General features: G+C 38.1%; 1 protein-coding gene across 1 annotated transcript in view; it reads right to left on the bottom strand.

The window, feature by feature from the left end:
* Positions 1-19,359, bottom strand: part of LOC122816739 — a 1,006,513-nt gene that overhangs the window by 282,713 nt on the left and 704,441 nt on the right. Inside the window, exons 36-37 of the mRNA XM_044089733.1 lie at positions 7,081-7,280; positions 6,784-6,890 (exon numbers count right to left, since the gene is read on the bottom strand). Coding sequence (XP_043945668.1) covers positions 6,784-6,890; positions 7,081-7,280 — 307 coding nt within the window. The remainder of the gene's footprint in view (positions 1-6,783; positions 6,891-7,080; positions 7,281-19,359) is intronic.

Below are 19,359 nucleotides of genomic sequence, written 5' to 3'. Positions count from 1 at the left end.
TCGAACCAAGAAAATTAAAGGCCTTAAATAATTTCTCTACTAAACAAATTAGCATAGTCCTCCTTAAACTCATTATCCCAGATGGGGTAGACACATATGTGTACCAGGGCTGTCAAGGAGGGCTCTGCTCAATTTAAGAGGTGAGCTAAGTTTTAAAAAATTGCCAAGGACATTTAAGTGTATATTTTTAAAGGTGCATATGACTGGGCACCTTATGGTCCCCGTGATCACTTGCCTAGTATTATTTCTATGTGCCAGTGTTGTATGGGTTAGCATTTTTTTTCCATGTAATGCTACTGCTTATTACCCAGTCCCACCCTCGCATTATACCTAGCACCTCCCCTTTACCCTACCTGTACAAACAGGAGTCAGATCAGTGCATTTTAATGTCTCTAGCCTCATAAATTTATTCAGTCAAATGTAGCCTTGGATTGCCACACTATAACCAGATATCATAGCAACTGCAGAATCACTGCCAAATCCCTCTGACCTAATTCCATGTTTCATCACTAACAATGTCAACATTCTTCAGAGCATATACCATTAAAAATATTTGGGAGGCAAGACAATGCTGTTCAGTAGTAACATTAATATCGCACCCCACATAGGTAAAGCTCAAAGCAGGAAACCAAACCATCTTGAAATAACTAATAGGAAACTCCCCTTCCCTATTTTATCAGACACACAGGTACTCCATCTCATTACAGAAGAGCACAGTACAATAACTACCACCATCTCAACCACCACTACAAAACCACCAGAATGTCCTCCATGTGGTTGCATGGGTTTCCTCTGGGTGCTCTGGTTTCCTCCCACATCCCAAAGACATGCTGCAGGTGGATTGGACACTCTAAAATGGCCCTAGGTGTGAGTGCTTTTGTGTGTGTGTGTGTGTGTGTGTGTGTGTGTGTGTGTGTGTGTGTGTGTGTGTGTGTGTGTGTGTGTGTGTGTGCCTTCTATGGAAGGTTGGGCGCCAGGCTGGCAACTCGACACCATAAAACTCCACTGCCAGTCATGAGCGGACAGGTGATCCACTGTGGTGACCCCTAACTGGGAAAAGCCGAATGAAGAAGTACATTCAATCAGAAAAAAACTGAAACCTTTTGTATGGCACAAGTGTGCCCATTTTAATAGTCAGAAAACATGCAGTCAGCTTAGAAAATTAGGTACATATCATGATGTACATTACTTACAAATAAAATAGCCAGGAAACCAACAGTAATGCTGCTTCCCTAGAACACCCTGCAAAAAATAAATAAGAAACCCTAAAAATATTTTTAACACCTCTATTGAAATAAATCTCTGTATAAAGTAATGTCAGATTTCTATGGCCTGAAGTAAAGATTCTGACAAGGCACAGTGTCAGTAATAACCAGCATCCCTTAACTAAGTCTGAAATGTTAACTCCTCATGCTGTCTGAGCCATTGCCTTGGCTAAACACTTTGCTAATGAAGAAATCTGCCATGCCTCATCTACTCCTTATCCCTTAAACAGAAAGGGCTGACTAACATACAGAAAATTCCCATCTTACCGCTAGCTCCAATAAATAAATTGCTAAAAGCCCTAAAACTCCATGGAGATCCATGTGGTGATAGACATAATCCCAAATGTATCTACTCTTGTAATGTATTCATAATCATATGCCTGGAACACATAATACCCATGTCCATCCCAACAGGAATCCTCCCTGATCTCTGGATGCCAGCCACCATCATCACACAAGTAACCTTTCCAGCCACATCTTCTTATTACCTACATCCTCACACTCTATCGAGGGTATTACAGAAAGCTATGTTCTCAGAACATCTGAACACTTAGAATCAAATACTGTGCTATGTTATTAAAACTGATGCTACAAAAGACACAGCATTGCAATAACCCTTTTCACCTTTGGTGAGAAAATGTACACTAAACTGTACTTGGATAAACTACTAGGAGTTGTATTAGAGACCACATCAAGGCATTTGAGTATGTCTCACAATATATACCTCCATCTACTGCAACACTTGAAATCTGTTATAACTCACACTTCTAGGTCAGAAATGACTTGAGTTATGAAATCATATGAATATTTTTTAATTCCTGTCTCTCTCTCTCTCTCTGACTACTTTACAACATACCAGCATCTAACCTGACACAGCCTTAGACCCTGTCTGTGTTTTTCAATCATACTGCATGCTAACAATCTCATATCCTGGTATTCACACATTCTGACATTCATTATGATAACATAACTACAGAATTAACTTTAAAAATCATCACTTTCACTAATTGATTCTACAATGTAACCCTGACATCAGCATGAAAAATCATGTTCGTTGGAAATCATAAAATGACAGATTTGTAAAGTTCCTTCCTCTTATTCTTTTCCTATTAAGTGCTCATATAGAGTAGGTCAATTACGTCAATTATTTCAATATATGAATTGAACTTTCACTCTCTTGTAAGCAACATACAATCAAAGATCTGTAACTTGCAAGCAGGAATATACATTATACGCCAGATCCAACATCATCCACTTCATGGTTGATTAACTCTATCAACCCTGCCCTGAGCTGCCTAATGTTGGTTATGTCCAGTGTAGGAACATTAGCTTAATTACTACTGAGTTGTTTCCTCTCGTTTACTGGACCATCTTCAGGATTTGAAGGACTTGTTGAGGCCTACCATCAAGCACTCAGTTCCACTCCTGACCAGGTTGCTCCTAGCCATGTACATCATTTGCACCTGGGCTTAGCAGTGGGTCTAGAAACTCAAGAGGTTGAGATGGGGGTTAGAACATGAGTGGCATCTTTTTGGCCTGCTTGAGGACAAACTTGCACTGAACTCTCATTTTCCTGAGAATCAAGCACAAGTTACCTGTCCCATGAGAATACTGCTGCAGTAAACCATCTGGCAACTTTGTTACATGTGATGGGTTATCTGTGTAGTGCAGCTTACCTCTACATCGGGACTGTTTCACTGTCAGAAATGTGCAAGCTCACTGCTTGATTCTTTGCTGCCAAGATTGCCTTCTGTATATCATCACTTTCATATAGTGTGGCTACAGGCTTTTTCTACAAGGATTCAAGCCAGCTTCTTGTTTGGTGAGACCTCACTGTTCCTGATTACAGTGGGACTGTCTCATTGATTTCCAGCATATACACATATTACTACTTGTGCTTTAGATCACTGTCCCACTAAGCTTGGCCTAGTATCCTTAAGAACCTTAGGTCATACCTCTCAATCTCTTAGCTCAAGAAATCTGGACAAAGCTTGACATAATGGAAGAACAAAGAGCCAAAAATAGGGACACAATTTAAATATTGCTCTTATAGACTTAGAAAGTTGCTATAATAACAGTATCTGTGTTAACTTCCATTTTTTTGAAGGATGTGAAGTCTGAAACTCAAATACATGTTATTATTTACTGACTTTAATCCTCAGATCATCTCAGTGATTTGTCAAAAAACCACAGTTTTTATGAGGAACAGACCTAAAATATGAGGCACAAATCTAGACATTCTGCAAAAATCTGTACAGCTGAGAGGTATGCTTGGTCATTATCATTTCCAAATTGTCACCCCTTCCCTTGAGAAAGGTGTTTTCCATGTCACTTAAAGGAGATCTTAGTTGCACCTATCCTCAGAAAGACTGAATGAGATTTTGATAATATATACACAATTTCAAACCTTCCCTTTGTTGGTAAGGTGCTTGAGAAAGTAGTATACATTAAGTTTGAATCCTACTTTAAAGATAATAGCATCTGTGACATTTTTTCAGTCTGGTTTTAGAGTTTGGTACAAAACTATACAGCTCTCACTTGAGTCTTTAATGATTTCCTAGGTGATTGTGATCGGTGTTATTATGCTGTCTTAGTCTTTTGTGATCTCATTGTCACCTACTGCATTTAATGCAGTAGATTGGTCTGAACTTTTGGACTGTCTTAAGAAATACTGTGGTAATTCCAGTGCTGTCACAGACTGGATTCCCTCTGATCTCTCTGGGCATACAAAGAGGGTGGTATCACTGGCTGGTGTTCTCTTTTGAGTGCATAGTTAGCAGCACTGGGAGATGCTGTTAATTTGAGGTGATTACGTCAACATTGTTATACTGATGACACATGCATCTTTACCTGTCAGTTCTTCAGGGCTTGTTATCTGTACTAACTTATCTAAGAAACGACTTGGAATACACCCATGATTGGATGGTCAATAATTGTCTAAAGCTTAACACATCTAAGATGGTGACAATGGTCATTCAAGTGACTTTTAGCGAATCTTTGACTGTCCTGTCTCTCAATAGCTCCTGTAGTGGACCCCAGCTGTACTGCGTGTTAAAGGTGCATTACCTTGGAGTAATTATTGATAACAGGATGTCACTTAAGGACTAGATTTCAGTTGTTGTCAAGTCCTTCTGTTGTCATATTTGGAAAATGTCCATATATATCAAGCACCTTATTCCACCTTCTGCTCTCCCTACTGTAGCACATCTATTTGTTTCCACCCTGTTTGAATGTTGCAGTGTCATATGTCGAGCACTTTCCAGTGCAGAACTTGTTTACTGATAGGTGGTGAAAAACTGTTTGGTTACTAACAGCGATTTCTTAGTGCAAACGTAATATTCCTGTTATGTGGAGTTCACACTGACTGCTTAATAAACATCTTATAATCTGCAAGGTTCTCATGTCAGTCTACCTAGCGTTGCATGGCTTGAATCCTTCCTGTCGATAAGAGCTCTTGTCCTAAGGTCTCTCAGCTCAGCTTGCCACGCTTTCTTAGTAGTTCTCTTGTTTCACCTGCAGTCCTTGGGTAACCAGGAATTTAATTATTAAGGATCTTATTTGTAGAATCTGATACCTGTTTGGCTGAAAAAGTGCTCATTTTAAGTGTGCTCTGAAAACATACCTGTTTGAAATGGCATATAATTAATTTATGTATTCCAACATGTAGGTCCAATTTGTTAACATTATGGTTCCTATAACTGACCTTTGATATGGTCTGCAATGAATCATTCACTTGTGGGTCTTTCATGTTTTATCTATGAATTATACATTTATAATTGTATGCATTTTATCCTTGCTTTATTCATTTTACTATATTTCTACCTTTGCAGGTTGCTGTGATTTTACTGTGGATTTACTTCATTCATACAGAGGTTGGGTACAGGCACTTAACTGAATTGAAATTAAAGTGCCCAAGGATATGAAACAACTTACATATGCAGTGGTCTCTATACTATATCTTAGCACTAAGAAGCAACTCACCAAAAGGACATTAAAAAAATGCAAATGTGCCTAAGCCATGTGTGCTGATTAATGAGTTCACCTGACAGATTAGAGCAACATTGTATTTCCATTACAACCACTAATGTTACTGATGTTTACAGAATAGATGCTAGAGAGGGAATCCACAGAGCCATTCAAAAGGGTACGAGAGAGGTGAAAAATGTTAAGAGGGAAGCCAGAGGTAGAAGGAATGTAGAATGTTATAGCACTTAAAAGGGTTCACTAGAAACATTTATCTCTCCTTCTTCTATCAAATGTAATGTGTTGTAATGTACCTTCAGTCCAATACACCATAGCCATACTGCTCTCACTTTTCAGCTTAAGCCACTGTCAGCCTCACGAAGTAAAAATAAAATCTTGGAATATTATTAAAGGTCTAAGAACCTCAGCTATTGCTTCCACTCGTCTTAATGACTTATCTTGTACAAACCCACTCATCTGCATACCTTCTCATGTCTTCTGCAGCTAACTCTCTGTGGAGACCACAAATACAGCCCCCTATTATCATTCAAAAATACAATAAAATCCCACTTTTTACGTGAGCAATATACACCTGCTTTACTTCCATATCTAGTACACTCATTTTACCTAATCCATAAAATTAAAATCACAGAAGAAATTATCACCTTTCAGTTAAATTCTTACCTCCTAAAAATTAAAATTTCTAATATGTGCATTTCTTTTACTTCTGTTTGATATTTATTTTAACAACCATCTCCTGTCAATTTCCCTTTGCTATATTGTTATATGTCTTTTATATAAATGTGCTTTCAGTTTCTAAAGTTGTGTTCCACAATCTGCTAGTTGCTCTAATATTTGAATATTTTATGTGTAATTGGGTCATCACTGAGAATGGATCTTAGTGGATCAATCCATCTACTTCAAGTAAAATAAATAATCTGTATATCGATATACTTAATATCGGTCAACTAAATTATTAAGGCATTGCTAACAGGAGAGTCAGCTGAGCCCAAGTCATTTTCTATGCTCTATGTACATATTTGACATAAAGTTAAACATGCACAAGTAATACAAACATCCACGCATAGTTAGGGAGATGCTTTTCTTTCAGAGCATTGATTATCCTCAAACTGAATGCTGACCATATATTGTGGCAAACTTGATGACCCTGTGTCTAATTAAGACAACCCCTCACTCAGATGGGATTTTTACATATTTTATTGCGTAATTCATTAAACTCTTATAGATTATGTCAGCAACTAAAATATGACAAAACTTCAAAAATAACATTTGTCTTTCAGATGAAAAACATGACTGTCCTTTCAAAGTGAATTATACATTGTATTAAGTGCAGCAAAGGAACATTTTTCATGGCATACTTTTTCAGAAATATGGAGCAATATTAGGAAATTCCATAGAAAACAATGGAGTATACTTCAACAGTACTTGAATATTCTTCTGTCATATTTAATATTTGTTGCTGATATGTAAAAGTTAACATAAGCAGTACTTAATTTGCAAAACTGAACAGAAAATGTGACATTCATTATCTTACCTGATTTTCTGTCATGCTTCAACTGAAGATAGATTTTCATGACTTCATATATATTTGCCTGACTTGTTGGCTCCATATTATCATAAATAAGAAACAATGCTTTATTGCTAGAAAATCCAAATGAATGAAGTTAGAATAATAATTTTAACAATGATATCTCATGGTTTATCAGTTGTTAAATGTGATTCATGCAATAAACTACTCTAATTATTGTAACATTTTAAGCTGTAACTGAGTAATGCATTGGGCAAAAGAATAATAGAAAGGCCAATGCCTAGCGAAAAGACATGAACTTACATTGCTTGGAAAGAGTCACAAGCAGCCGTCTTTAGGATCTCTTCATAAATAGAAGCATTGATATGGTACAGCAACATTCTTAGCCTGTCTTGGAACCACTTAACAATATAGTTCAGAGAAAACGTTTTGAATTCTTCAGATAATAAGGATATAATGCCATTCAAAATATCAGTTCCAAAAACACAGTTTTTAAGTAAATCCTGTAAAGAAAAAATTTCATATTTATAACTTAAATTCCCAAGAGACTACAAGATAACTAAACAAATCAATGATATTTTGATAAACATCTTTAATTAAAAAGAACAGAGTAAAGAAAGACTGTCAATCTGATTATCAGTTTAAGATATTGTATTACACTACTCATTAATCCACCTTTCGAAACAATGCAATGGAAGAGATCTGTAATGAGAGGATATTGGGGTGTTACAAAGTAATATTAATCTTTAGTAATATTTATGTGAGAGCTAAATAATTTATCAACTATAAGTGGTGCATGTAAACAGTGATTTTAATGAATTATCATCTATTTAAAACAATTCCATTTGAAAATGCAGCCCAGTCCCTACCCATCATCTGCTCAGCCCAGACCCTACCCAAACTGCAAAAAGTCACACAGGAAGCCTTTTCCTCTGTTGAAACTTGGTTATCTGATGCCCAATTAATACTCAACCCAAACAAAACTAAACTACTCATCTTCCAACCCACCAAACATACTCAAAACAACTCTCACTTTAACATCACAGCAAAAGACAACACCACTATATACCCAACTGAACACACCAAATTGCTAGGAGTGGAAATAGACAATAAACTAAAATTTGACATTCACATATCCATGACCATAAAAAAAGTCCACAAAAAACTAGGAGCGTTATACAGAAATAAGCATCTTCTCACCAAAGCAGCAAAGATTTCAATAGCAAATTCCCACCTTATCTCCACCCTACTTTATGCCTCTCCAATATATACCAACCTAAGGCAATGCGATCTAAACAAGCTAGAGACCTGCTACAACAAAATTGCCAAATTCGCCACAGGGGCATCCTACCATAGTCACCACTGTCTCTCACTTGCTGAACTGGGCTGGCTTGAACTCCCTCACCTCCTTCAATGGTATCAGCTCTCACTCGCTCACAAACTAGTAAACCATCCACTAAATGTCCCATCCCTCCAGAATCTACTCCAGCCCTATCGCACCACCAGACCACTAAGATCCAGCAACAAAAATCACTTGCAGATCACTAAAGCCAATAACTCTGCTGGTGAAGCACTATTCTCTTGGACCATAGCCAAATTATGGAACTCCCTCCTACCCACAATTACCTCTGTACCATCATGCACCCACTTCAAAACTTTACTAAAAGCGCACCTAAAAACATGCTGGCTATGCCCTTGCAACTTCCACTCTAATATCACCCACCCCATCCAACCACTACCTTTCTTTCCACTCCACTAACTACCTTGATTATAGCAAGCTCAGATGCTCATAAGCCTAGTACTTATACAGCAGGAACTTCTTATTTTAACATTTGTTAATGTCTGTTATGTACTTCACAGATAAAGATTCTAGTTGTCTACTGATGTACTATGTTCTTCATCTGTAAATATGTTGTAAGTAATTGCTATGTAAATTGTTAATTGCTATGTAATCCAATGTAACTACTGTCTGTTTATTTTAACTGTGGAGCTTTTCTCCCCGGGCCTCCACTGAAAATGGACCTACGTCCAGTCGGACACCCCGGTCAACAAATATAAATAAATAAATAAATAAATAAATAAATAAAATATGTATCATACCTGTATCTAGCTATCAGGTAATGGCAACTTTACACAAGTGTCTGTTTTCAGGGACGATCTAACAACTATGTAATGCTAACTGAAGTAATTAGAGTGATGATTCTCAGTCAGTGAGTCCATCTTGCTTGGGGAGGCCTGAGCTTGTTTCAAGAAAGCCCTACCAAATTAAAAATGTATTTCTCTCAGTCCATTCAGCTGACCTTCAGCTGCTACCAGCTCCTGTCCTTAATCACCAGGTCTACCTGACCGGCCTTAAACTCCTCCTGGTTCTACCCGTCCCATATCTGGGGGGGGGGGGTATTGAGGAAATTAAGGATGTGGCTACATTCTTATACTGTTGGTGGGGAGTATGGATTGTCCAGCTCAACCACTGTGGCATCCTTGTGGGCTGTGCTATGGTTGCCTTTGGGATGTGCCTGCACAACCTTCCAACCAAGTGCTACACTGCTTACAGCATGTAGCCCACCCAACCAAGTGCTACACTGCTTACATCATGTAGCCCACCCAACCAAGTGCTACACTGCTTACAGCATGTAGCCCACCCAACCAAGTGCTACACTGCTTACAGCATGTAGCCCACCCAACCAAGTGCTACACTGCTTACAGCATGTAGCCCACCCAACCAAGTGCTACACTACTTACAGCATGTAACCCACCCAGCCAAGTGCTACACTGCTTACAGCATGTAACCCACCCAACCAAGTGCTACACTGCTTACAGCATGTAGCCCACCCAACCAAGTGCTACACTGCTTACAGCATGTAGCCCACCCAACCAAGTGCTACACTGCTTACAGCATGTAGCCCACCCAACCAAGTGCTACACTGCTTGCAGCAGGTAGCCCACCAAGTGCTACACTGCTTACAGCATGTAGCCCACCCAACCAAGTGCTACACTGCTTACAGCATGTAGCCCACCCAACAAGTGCTACACTGCTTACAGCATGTAGCCCACCCAACCAAGTGCTACACTGCTTACAGCATGTAGCCCGCAACCAAGTGCTACACTGCTTACAGCATGTAGCCCACCCAACCAAGTGCTACACTGCTTACAGCATGTAGCCCACCCAACCAAGTGCTACACTGCTTACAGCATGTAGCCCACCCAACCAAGTGCTACACTGCTTACAGCATGTAGCCCACTCCAACCAAGTGCTACACTGCTTACAGCATGTAGCCCACCCAACCAAGTGCTACACTGCTTACAGCATGTAGCCCACCCAACCAAGTGCTACACTGCTTACAGCAGGTAGCCCACCCAACCAAGTGCTACACTGCTTAGCCCACCCAACCAAGTGCTACACTGCTTACAGCATGTAGCCCACCCAACCAAGTGCTACACTGCTTACAGCAGGTAGCCCACCCAACCAAGTGCTACACTGCTTACAGCATGTAGCCCACCCAACCAAGTGCTACACTGCTTACAGCAGGTAGCCCACCCAACCAAGTGGTACACTGCTTACAGCATGTAGCCCACCCAACCAAGTGCTACACTGCTTGCAGCATGTAGCCCACCCAACCAAGTGCTACACTGCTTACAGCATGTAGCCCGCCTGGCTCTTCATGCTGCAGTTGTGGTGAGCCAGGGTGCCTCCTTCCCTCCCTCCAAGACAGTGAGCTGGCATTTGACACTTACTCCCTCCTTGCTTTCCTTTCCTGTCTTGTTCCTTCAGCACCTGCACAGCTTGTCAGACAGGGATCATCTGGAGTGCAGTCTGTGATTTATTCTTCTGTGTCACAGTGCGAGGATAACTGCCAACAAATATAAGTGACTGTAAATCAGAAATAGAAAATAATCTACTAAGTCAAATTGCTGTTATTTTAAGTGTGCGTGTGTATGTCTATGTGTGTGTATGTGTGTGTGTGTGTGTGTGTGTGTGTGTGTGTGTGTGTGTGTGTGTGTGTGTGTGTGTGTGTGTGTGTGTGTGTGTGTGTGTGTGTGTGTGTGGGGTTGGGGAAAAGGGTGACTGGTCTGCCTCTATAGAATGCAGTGCATGCTATTTTTTGTGTGTAGGGGAGTCTCAAGGAATAGAACAAAATATTATTGCAATTTAATGTCACCAGCAACTTATTAAAACATTGTCTAAGTATATTCACGTATGTTCGTTTTATGGCATTTTGTTGTTATATTAACTGGCATTTTTTTTTGTATCCATTAAAGTTTATCTACATCACTTGCCAAGACCCAAGAAGGGATGCCTTTCACATTAGCTGTTACAAGATTTTTAATATCTTGGTTTCAGACCTCATACTTGTGTCATAGCAATATGATCCAACTCACTAAAGAAAATTCAAAACAATCAGCTTTAACGGTTAACATCTTTCTTGTAAGTCAAGCAAGAGGTATAGAGAAAAATAAGCAAAAGCATTTTTTACTATTGTATTACTCTCCTGTTATTCCAAAATAAGGGTATAAAATCTGAGATGTGTATAGATAGTGTGTATAGATAGTTTCCTGAGTCTGTTTACAGTTGAGAAAAGGAGACATTACAGAGTCCACTTAATTAAGCACATTGTAAAATGTAGGAATAGGTGTGCATATCGGAGTTACTTATTTTACTCTGTTTTGTTGAAACTGGTTAGAAAATAGCAGAATAGCTCTGAAGACGTCTACAGTCTGCAACATTTACTACAGGACATCATTTCCATCTTGGTCGCCTCAGTCTACAGTAAAAGCATGCCGTGGAATGCATGAAGAATGGTATGACTTGATTAAAAGAAAAAAAAAAAACGAGAACAAATGGAAAATAACAGACAGTTTTGATGGCGGGATCTTAAATTGCCAGAATCAGATGGGAATTGTCATCTGAGCTAGGTAGGGAAAAATGCATATTCGTCTCAAAGGGTCTAAATAAAATGCATATTCATGTCAAAGTGTCTAAATAAAATGCATACAATGAAGTTAAGAATGAAGAAATTCCTGACTATTCAGTAGTTAGTCTGCATTGATCTTAATATGTCTATCTATCTCTACTTTAGAAGGCTTAAATTAATCGTGAAAAAAGCATTGAAATCTAGGAATAAAATTCAAGCTATAAACCAATTTGCTCTTCCTGTCCTAACTAACAATTTTGAAGTGATTGAATGACCCCAAAACATGCTAGCTAGATTAGATAGGAAAACAAGAAGAATGTTTCATGCTCACCACATGGTTTATAAAAATCAGTGCATACCAAGATTATATATTCCCTGTTCTGAAGGAGGGATGGGGCTCCTTGAAACTAATTACATATATTGATCTGCAACTGTGGGACTCCACCCATATCTGCTAGCCTCACAAGACCCAAATGTAGTGAAAGTTTTGAAACATGAGAATAAAACTAAGATGACTTCCCTGCTTAGGCTAGCAGAAGCATATTGGCGTCAAGCAAGAATGGAAGTCAAACCGCAAGTAGATAAAAATCAGGCAATAACTGAATGTGCCAAAAAACAGGAGAAAGAATATAAGGTGAAGGACCAGATTAGAAGGCAAGAAATGTGAAAAATACATAAATATAGCTGCAACTATAGAAAACTTCTGGCAGAACCTCATGTTGATCAGGAATGAATGCAGGAATGGTTAAGGAGAGGTGAATTTAAACCAAGAGATGAAAGGTTAAAATTGGTGGCACAAGATAGTGGGCTATATACACATTGATTTACAATGTCCATTGAAAATATGGGAGAAACAGACAAATATAGGTTTTGTAAAACAGAATTGGAAACTGTCACACACCTAGTTTATGGTTGTGACATACTAATGGCAGAAGGACTATTTACAGAAAGGCATAATAATGTGGCAAGACTGTTGCACTGGAGATTGTGCAAACATTATGGCACTGAAGTGGATGAAAAACACTGGAAACATGAGCCACAAAGCATCATAGAAAATGATGAAGTTTATATCACAAGGGATCATCCATTACCAGCAGGTCAAAAGATAGATGCTAAAAAAACAGATATAGTGGTCCATGAAAAGAAGACAAACATAGCATTGATCACTGAAATCATCACACCCAGTGACTACAGTATCTTGTGTACAGAGAGACACACAACATTATAAAATATCAGGATTTGCAGGCAGAAATGAGAACAATGTGGAATAGTTCCAATAGCAGTAGGAGCAACGGATCTTATAAAAAAGCATCTACAATCATATTTAGATAGTAGAAAGAAAAATACTACCCAACCAACACAGCAGTAACCATAAACTTTAATAAAACAAAATAAAAGTCACCAGCAATAAAGAAACAGCATAGACTTTAAGAAAACAAAATAAAAATCATCAGCAATAAAGAAACAGTTAACCTAGATAAACGCTTTCACAGATAAATGCTTCATCAGATCTATAACATGGAGTAAAAAAACAGGTGATATTTAAATAAAAAATAACCAATCACAAATGTAGCATAACATTAAGTCAGTGATGTAATGGTTTTGCTTTCAAAAACGGTTTTAAAGGAATACATCCATTCAAACCAGGATACTTGTCTGCCTGTAAACTAACTATCCATCTCAGCTCTGCTATTTCAGTTTTGTTGACAAGATCGCCCCCCTTATGTCAACATCAGTAATTTTCAGTACTGTGAAAATGAGTGACTATTATTAACTTTAATATGTTTATATAACATACTCAAACTATTCTTATTTCTAGTATCTCTAAGATGCTGCAAGACACGTTCTTTCAACAACCTATTTGTCTTGCCTATATAAAATGCATCACATAGTTTACTGCTGGCTAAAATAGATCAAATTACTAGTTTTACAATCTGCATAACAATTAAGAGTAAATACTTTCCGCGTTAAGGGATGTAAAAACATTAAAACTTGACATCGAACTGTAGGCTTAATAAGCTCTACAGGGAAAGATGCCTAATCTATCAGACTTAATGTGAGACTTCTTCTTATGACCATAACACAATTATCTTTTAAGAGACAAATTGTTCTTAAAAACAAAACTAGGCTTAGCACCTACCATTCTCTTAATTTTATCATCAGTTAGAAGAATCTGCCAGTTTCTTGAGATAACATCACAAATAATACTGATACCACTACTAAAGAGGTACTCTACACCTCAAATTAGTTCTTATTTCTTTTACCTGTAGCCCCCTACTCGTCTTCTCAAGTACGGTTCCCCATTAGTTAACCTTGCAGACAAAGCATCTGACAAACGGCAATCTATCTCATGCTTACTATAGCCTCTCTTTAAAAAAAAACAGATGACAACTTATTAATAGCTGACAAAGTCTCACTATCATCAGTATGAAGTCTAGATACCCTAAGAAACTGACCTTTCAAAATATTTCTTTATTTCTGGTGATTTTTAATTTGTTTTATTAAACTTTATGATTACTGCTATTTTGGTTGGGTTGTATTTTTCTTTCTACTGGATATTTTTTGTAATATTGGACTGACCTTTAGCTGCCTGCATTTCTTCTTTTCTCTTCATTATTGGCAAAAGAGCTGAACCTGCAGGAGCAGAGTAAAAAAGTTGAGTCCAAGGCGAAGTACAAGAGGATTCTGGGCTGCTTTCTCAAAAGGGATGGATCCAAAGGGAAGGAAGGTGGCCACTTTTTCCATATGGAGCACTAATGATGCTATACCTTTAGTGTTGTGTGCAACTCATAGGACCCTACACAAAAATAATGTAAAACTAGTTCAGAGAAAAGATAATGATAGTAAATGGATGGCGGGGATATATATATAATCAGCAAAGTGGATCTGTGCTTTTTAGAAGACAGAATGGTAAGTGGGAAGTGATATGAACCCACAAAACTGCAAGAGGCAAAATGTCATGGAGAAGAAGAAAAACACAAGAAAAGAGGGACATACTAAACAGTTTGAGGGTTCAGACGTCATTTTGTTGTGAGTAAATCTTACTTCACAGAGAAAGTGGTGGATAGGCAAATTAACTTTCATAGTGAGTAGCAGAAAGTAAAATATCAGAAGCTTTCATGAGACTGGGACAGGTAGAAAGGAAAGAAAGACAATGGAGTTGGATGTTGCAATATGCTAATTACACCAATCAGGCTAAGCAGGTAGACCAGAATTATCTTCTGATGTCAATTAATTTGCAGCATCAAATAGCCTCAAAGCTATCAGAAGTTCAAGAACCAATGCAAGAGATTCTGAATGTGCAAAATGATAAAAATTCAAAAAATGTAAGAAAAAAATGTCTCTATAGATCACAAAAAAAAATTTTGCACTGGTCAAAAAACAACACTAAGTATGGAAGACAGCATGTTTATCTTTTAATGGAGATACAAGCATGCAAAATACAAAAACATTTTAGATTCATTGATTAGCACCAAGCAAACTGCCCTTATGGGACACTTTAAGTCTAGCCAATTACCTTTGCTGAGAATCAAACCCTGCACCTTGTGTCTGGAAAGCAAACACTTTAACCATTATGCCAACTTCCCACTTTAAAGCACACCACCAAAAAACACTACAGAAATGCTCAGAAAACCAGGAATGAAAATAATCCAAAATGCAAAAGATGTAGAAATATACTAATTCTGTTCAGATAGAATCTCCTTAGCCATGAGTTAAAAAGAGGTATAAAAGCGTAAGAATTCAGATGTGAAATCTGCAAAACTATAGCAGGGCTGTACAGGTTGTAAAGGAAGAATTAATATTAATGGATGAAATTCTAGAGACTATGACAAAAAATGGGAACAGAGTTATCACACTACTACTCAAACGGTACTTTAAAGCCACATTGCAATGGAGTAGAACAAATTCTACAGCCACCATACTGTATATCTGAACACATACTCAGTTAAATTCACATTGTAGTCCATGATTTTTTTCTGCAGAATTTCAGACAAGTGCAGAAGTCTGGACTATAGACTATGCATCCTATTTATCTGTGAGTTCTATGGAACAACAATCACATTTCATGGTGGAAGAAGACACACAGTTGATTAAGCTCATTGCTGTTGTAAAGGAAAGATGGAAAGGAACAATGCACAGCCTGAGGTGACCTTTTGGAGGCAATGAGGGTGAGTTCAGGACAAATGCTTATTGCAAGTACATTTAAAGTGATGCTTAAACAACAGCATTTAAATATGATTATTAACATATTTAAATATGATGATTAACTTGAACTCCCTCACCTCCTTCAGTGGTATCAACTCCCACTCCCCCACAAACTAGTAAACCATCCACTAAATGTCCCATCCCTCCAGAATCTACTCCAACCCTATCGCACCACCAGACCACTAAGATCCAGCAACAAAAATCACTTGCAGATCACTAAAGCCAATAACTCTGCTGGTGAAGCACTATTCTCTTGTGCCATAGCCAAATTATGGAACTCACTCCCACCCACAATTACCTCCATACCATCATGCACCAACTTCAAAACTTTATTAAAAGCGCACCTAAAAACATGCTGGCTATGCCCTTGCAACTCCCACTCTAATATCATCCACCCCATCCATCTACTACCTTTCTTTCACCTCCACTAACTACCTTGATGATAGCAAGCTCAGATGCTCATAAGCCTAGAACTTATTATACAGCAGGAACTTCTCATTGTTACATTTGTTAATGCCTGTTATGTACTTCACAGATAAAGATTCTAGTTGTCTACTGATGTACTATGTTCTTCATCTGTAAATATGTTGTAAGTAATTTCTATGTTAAATTGTTAATTGCTATGTAATCCAATGTAACTACTGTCTGTTTATTTTACTGTGGAGCTTTTCTCCCCGGGCCTCCGCTGAAAATGGACCCACGTCCAGTCGGACACTCCCGGTCAACAAATTTAAATAAAAATAAATAAATAAATAATTAAAAAAAATGAACTGAAAGATAGACAACACACACAGAAAGAATGTTTTTGACAGTACTGCAGCAAATCCAGGGACTGCAGAATAGATCAGGTTTTGTAACTGATGCTCCTGATAGTGGTGTGTGCCAAGGAAGTGCTGACATTTGAACTGGTATAGCTGGTTAGGAATAAATTCAAGAGCGTGAATTTTCAGCAGCTTCACCTTGTAACAGTAACTCCAACAACAATGCTGGAGGGAAGAAGTCACTGCAGACCTATGTGAATGAAAGAGATGAAATCTTCAGAAGGCCTCAGTGTTTATGGACATTAAAATGTTTTGAAATATTTAAAATGCTGTCTGTCCTGTTAAAAGGTCTGTACATAGTATAATGTCTACAGAAAGGGGGATGTCACATAGTTGCATACAACGAATATACATAAGTAGTAACATAAACATTGTAGATTCATGTCAAAGAAGTCAGTCAGTATCAAACAGTTACGGCAGTCAGAGAAACAGGTGAAGGGGTTCAAGTATCAACTCTTTAGACAAGAACCAGCATTTAGGATGATGCATTCTTCAGTTCCACAACACATACCCCACCTCAGGAAGGATGCTGACAAAGAGCCTCATCTCTTGTAGAGCTCAGGTGATAATGTATGGAAGGTCTTTTTCTAAAAGGCTTTTTTTCTGTTGATTTTTCTAAGGAGTCAGTTTTGGGGTCACATCTATGTTTAATTATCTGAAATCAACATGTTGCTGTAATGTGGCAACATCATATGGAAGCAGTAGGCACAAAAGCTGCACTAGAGGCCTGAATTGCCTATATGATATGAGGGTCTATATTAGAACATCAAATATTTAACAGTTCGAATCACTAAAGGCCAACCTTTAGTGATCGAACTGTTAAAACATCAAATGTACAGAAAAAAAAATAAAAACAACAAAAAAAAACTAAATGATGTAGGCAGGGGGGCAAGCCCCCTGCACCCACCACACCCCCTGCTACTTAAATATACCAACTCCGAGACCGCACTACATTGAAGTAAATGGAAATCTCCCCTTATGGAGATTACTGTTTACTTGTTTGATGTTCTGCAGTTTTGCTATTCTCATGTTGACAATGTCAGATTCAACATTGTCGGCAATTCGGGAATGTAATATAGACCCATGATATGATATGAGTTCTAAACTGGGTGTATTTCACAAGATTATAACTTTTCTATTTCTATGGACTAAACTAGTAGCTCTCAAAGCCATATTGCCTCCCAGTGGTGCTGTATGGAACAACAGTACTGCTTTTTGCATGACTTTCATTGGTAACAATGGAATCTGCTTACTCAAAGCTTGTACACACTACCTGCTATTACCACATGCAGGATTTTAATGGGTAGCCCACTGTACAATAAAGACTGACTATGCAAAGAGCTCTATGCTATTTAAAGCTTAATTTGTAATTACTTATGTTGCCCTCTTGAAATTTCTAGTCAGCTACTCAACCATGTCTGAAAATAAGATGATATGAAAGTCTTCAAAGTGATAGCACATTAAATGCCTTTATGCCACAAAGTATAAAAACAGCATCCATTGAAATGGCATTAATTCAGAAGTTCAAGAATCACTCTAAGTCCACATGTCCACCTGCACAGCTTTACATTATGGGGCAAGTAGGGCCATCCTGAAACTGGGAGAAAGAGTCTGTCTCTTCCACTTCTGAGAAAAATATCTATCATCTTTGGGAAATGATTCTTACTCTGACTGCAGTGCTGTAAGAATATAATGTGCTTGTTATAGTTACTGGTATGACGTACATGGTCAGTTAGGTTTTGGCTGTCGCTATAGCATTATTCAAAATGTATACGAAGAGAAGTAGCGCTCTACGGAATTGAAAGGCAAAGCTTAAAAGAGCAGATAAGCAACCAAGTCAGCTTGAACAGAAAAAAATGTGGTGCAGTTAGAGGTGGGAATATTACTAGGCCTCTTAGCCAATGAAATGAAAGAGTCAATGGTTGGCAGAAGAGGGACAGTTACTGTTGTTCCTAGGTATATGACTATGATAAGATGGGAGGTGGAATGTCTTCATTTATGAAACATATAAGAAGAAAATAATAGCAGGTGCCTTATAATGTTACCTCTCTAAAGCAATGACTGCTGCAATGGGTGGAATCAATCCTTGTTCTAACAAATTGGGGAGAAATTCTGAGTTAAAATGGTGGGCTGTTGTCTAGAGAAATATGGACATCATACCATGTGGTGTTTAGTAAATGTTACTTAACAGCCTGGATATACAATATTTAGTTTTAAATTTGTCAAGGTGAGTTAGAGTCGAAGTACGAACTGTAAAAACACTACACAAAAGGATAGAAAAATAAGAAATAATTGTTTGTTATTACACTGTCAACACATGGTGACCAAGGAAGATACAGAAGAGAGACAGTCAAGGAATTCAAGTAAATAAAACCAGACTTCTGTGAACTAAAGTAGAAGCAGGCAGTACAATAATCACAGAAGCAGAAGTTCAAATAGAAGAGAAAAGGTAAGCAGTGATGCGAAATTGGGATAAACATGTTCCAAACTTCCATCCCAGTGGATCAGAAAGAGCCTTCTTGTGTGTTGAATAGATGACTTGAGCCCTATTAATATTCTGAATGCTATGGAAGTAAGGCAGGAGCGGGTGATGGTCATATCACCTTTGTTGGGGGCACACCATGAATGTTTCACCTTGACAG

The sequence above is a fragment of the Protopterus annectens genome, chromosome 12.part0 (assembly GCF_019279795.1).
Source record: "Protopterus annectens isolate FY-2018-M chromosome 12.part0, PAN1.0, whole genome shotgun sequence".
Taxonomy (NCBI): Eukaryota; Metazoa; Chordata; order Ceratodontiformes; family Protopteridae; genus Protopterus; species Protopterus annectens.
This window is presented reverse-complemented; position numbering and strand designations above follow the sequence as displayed.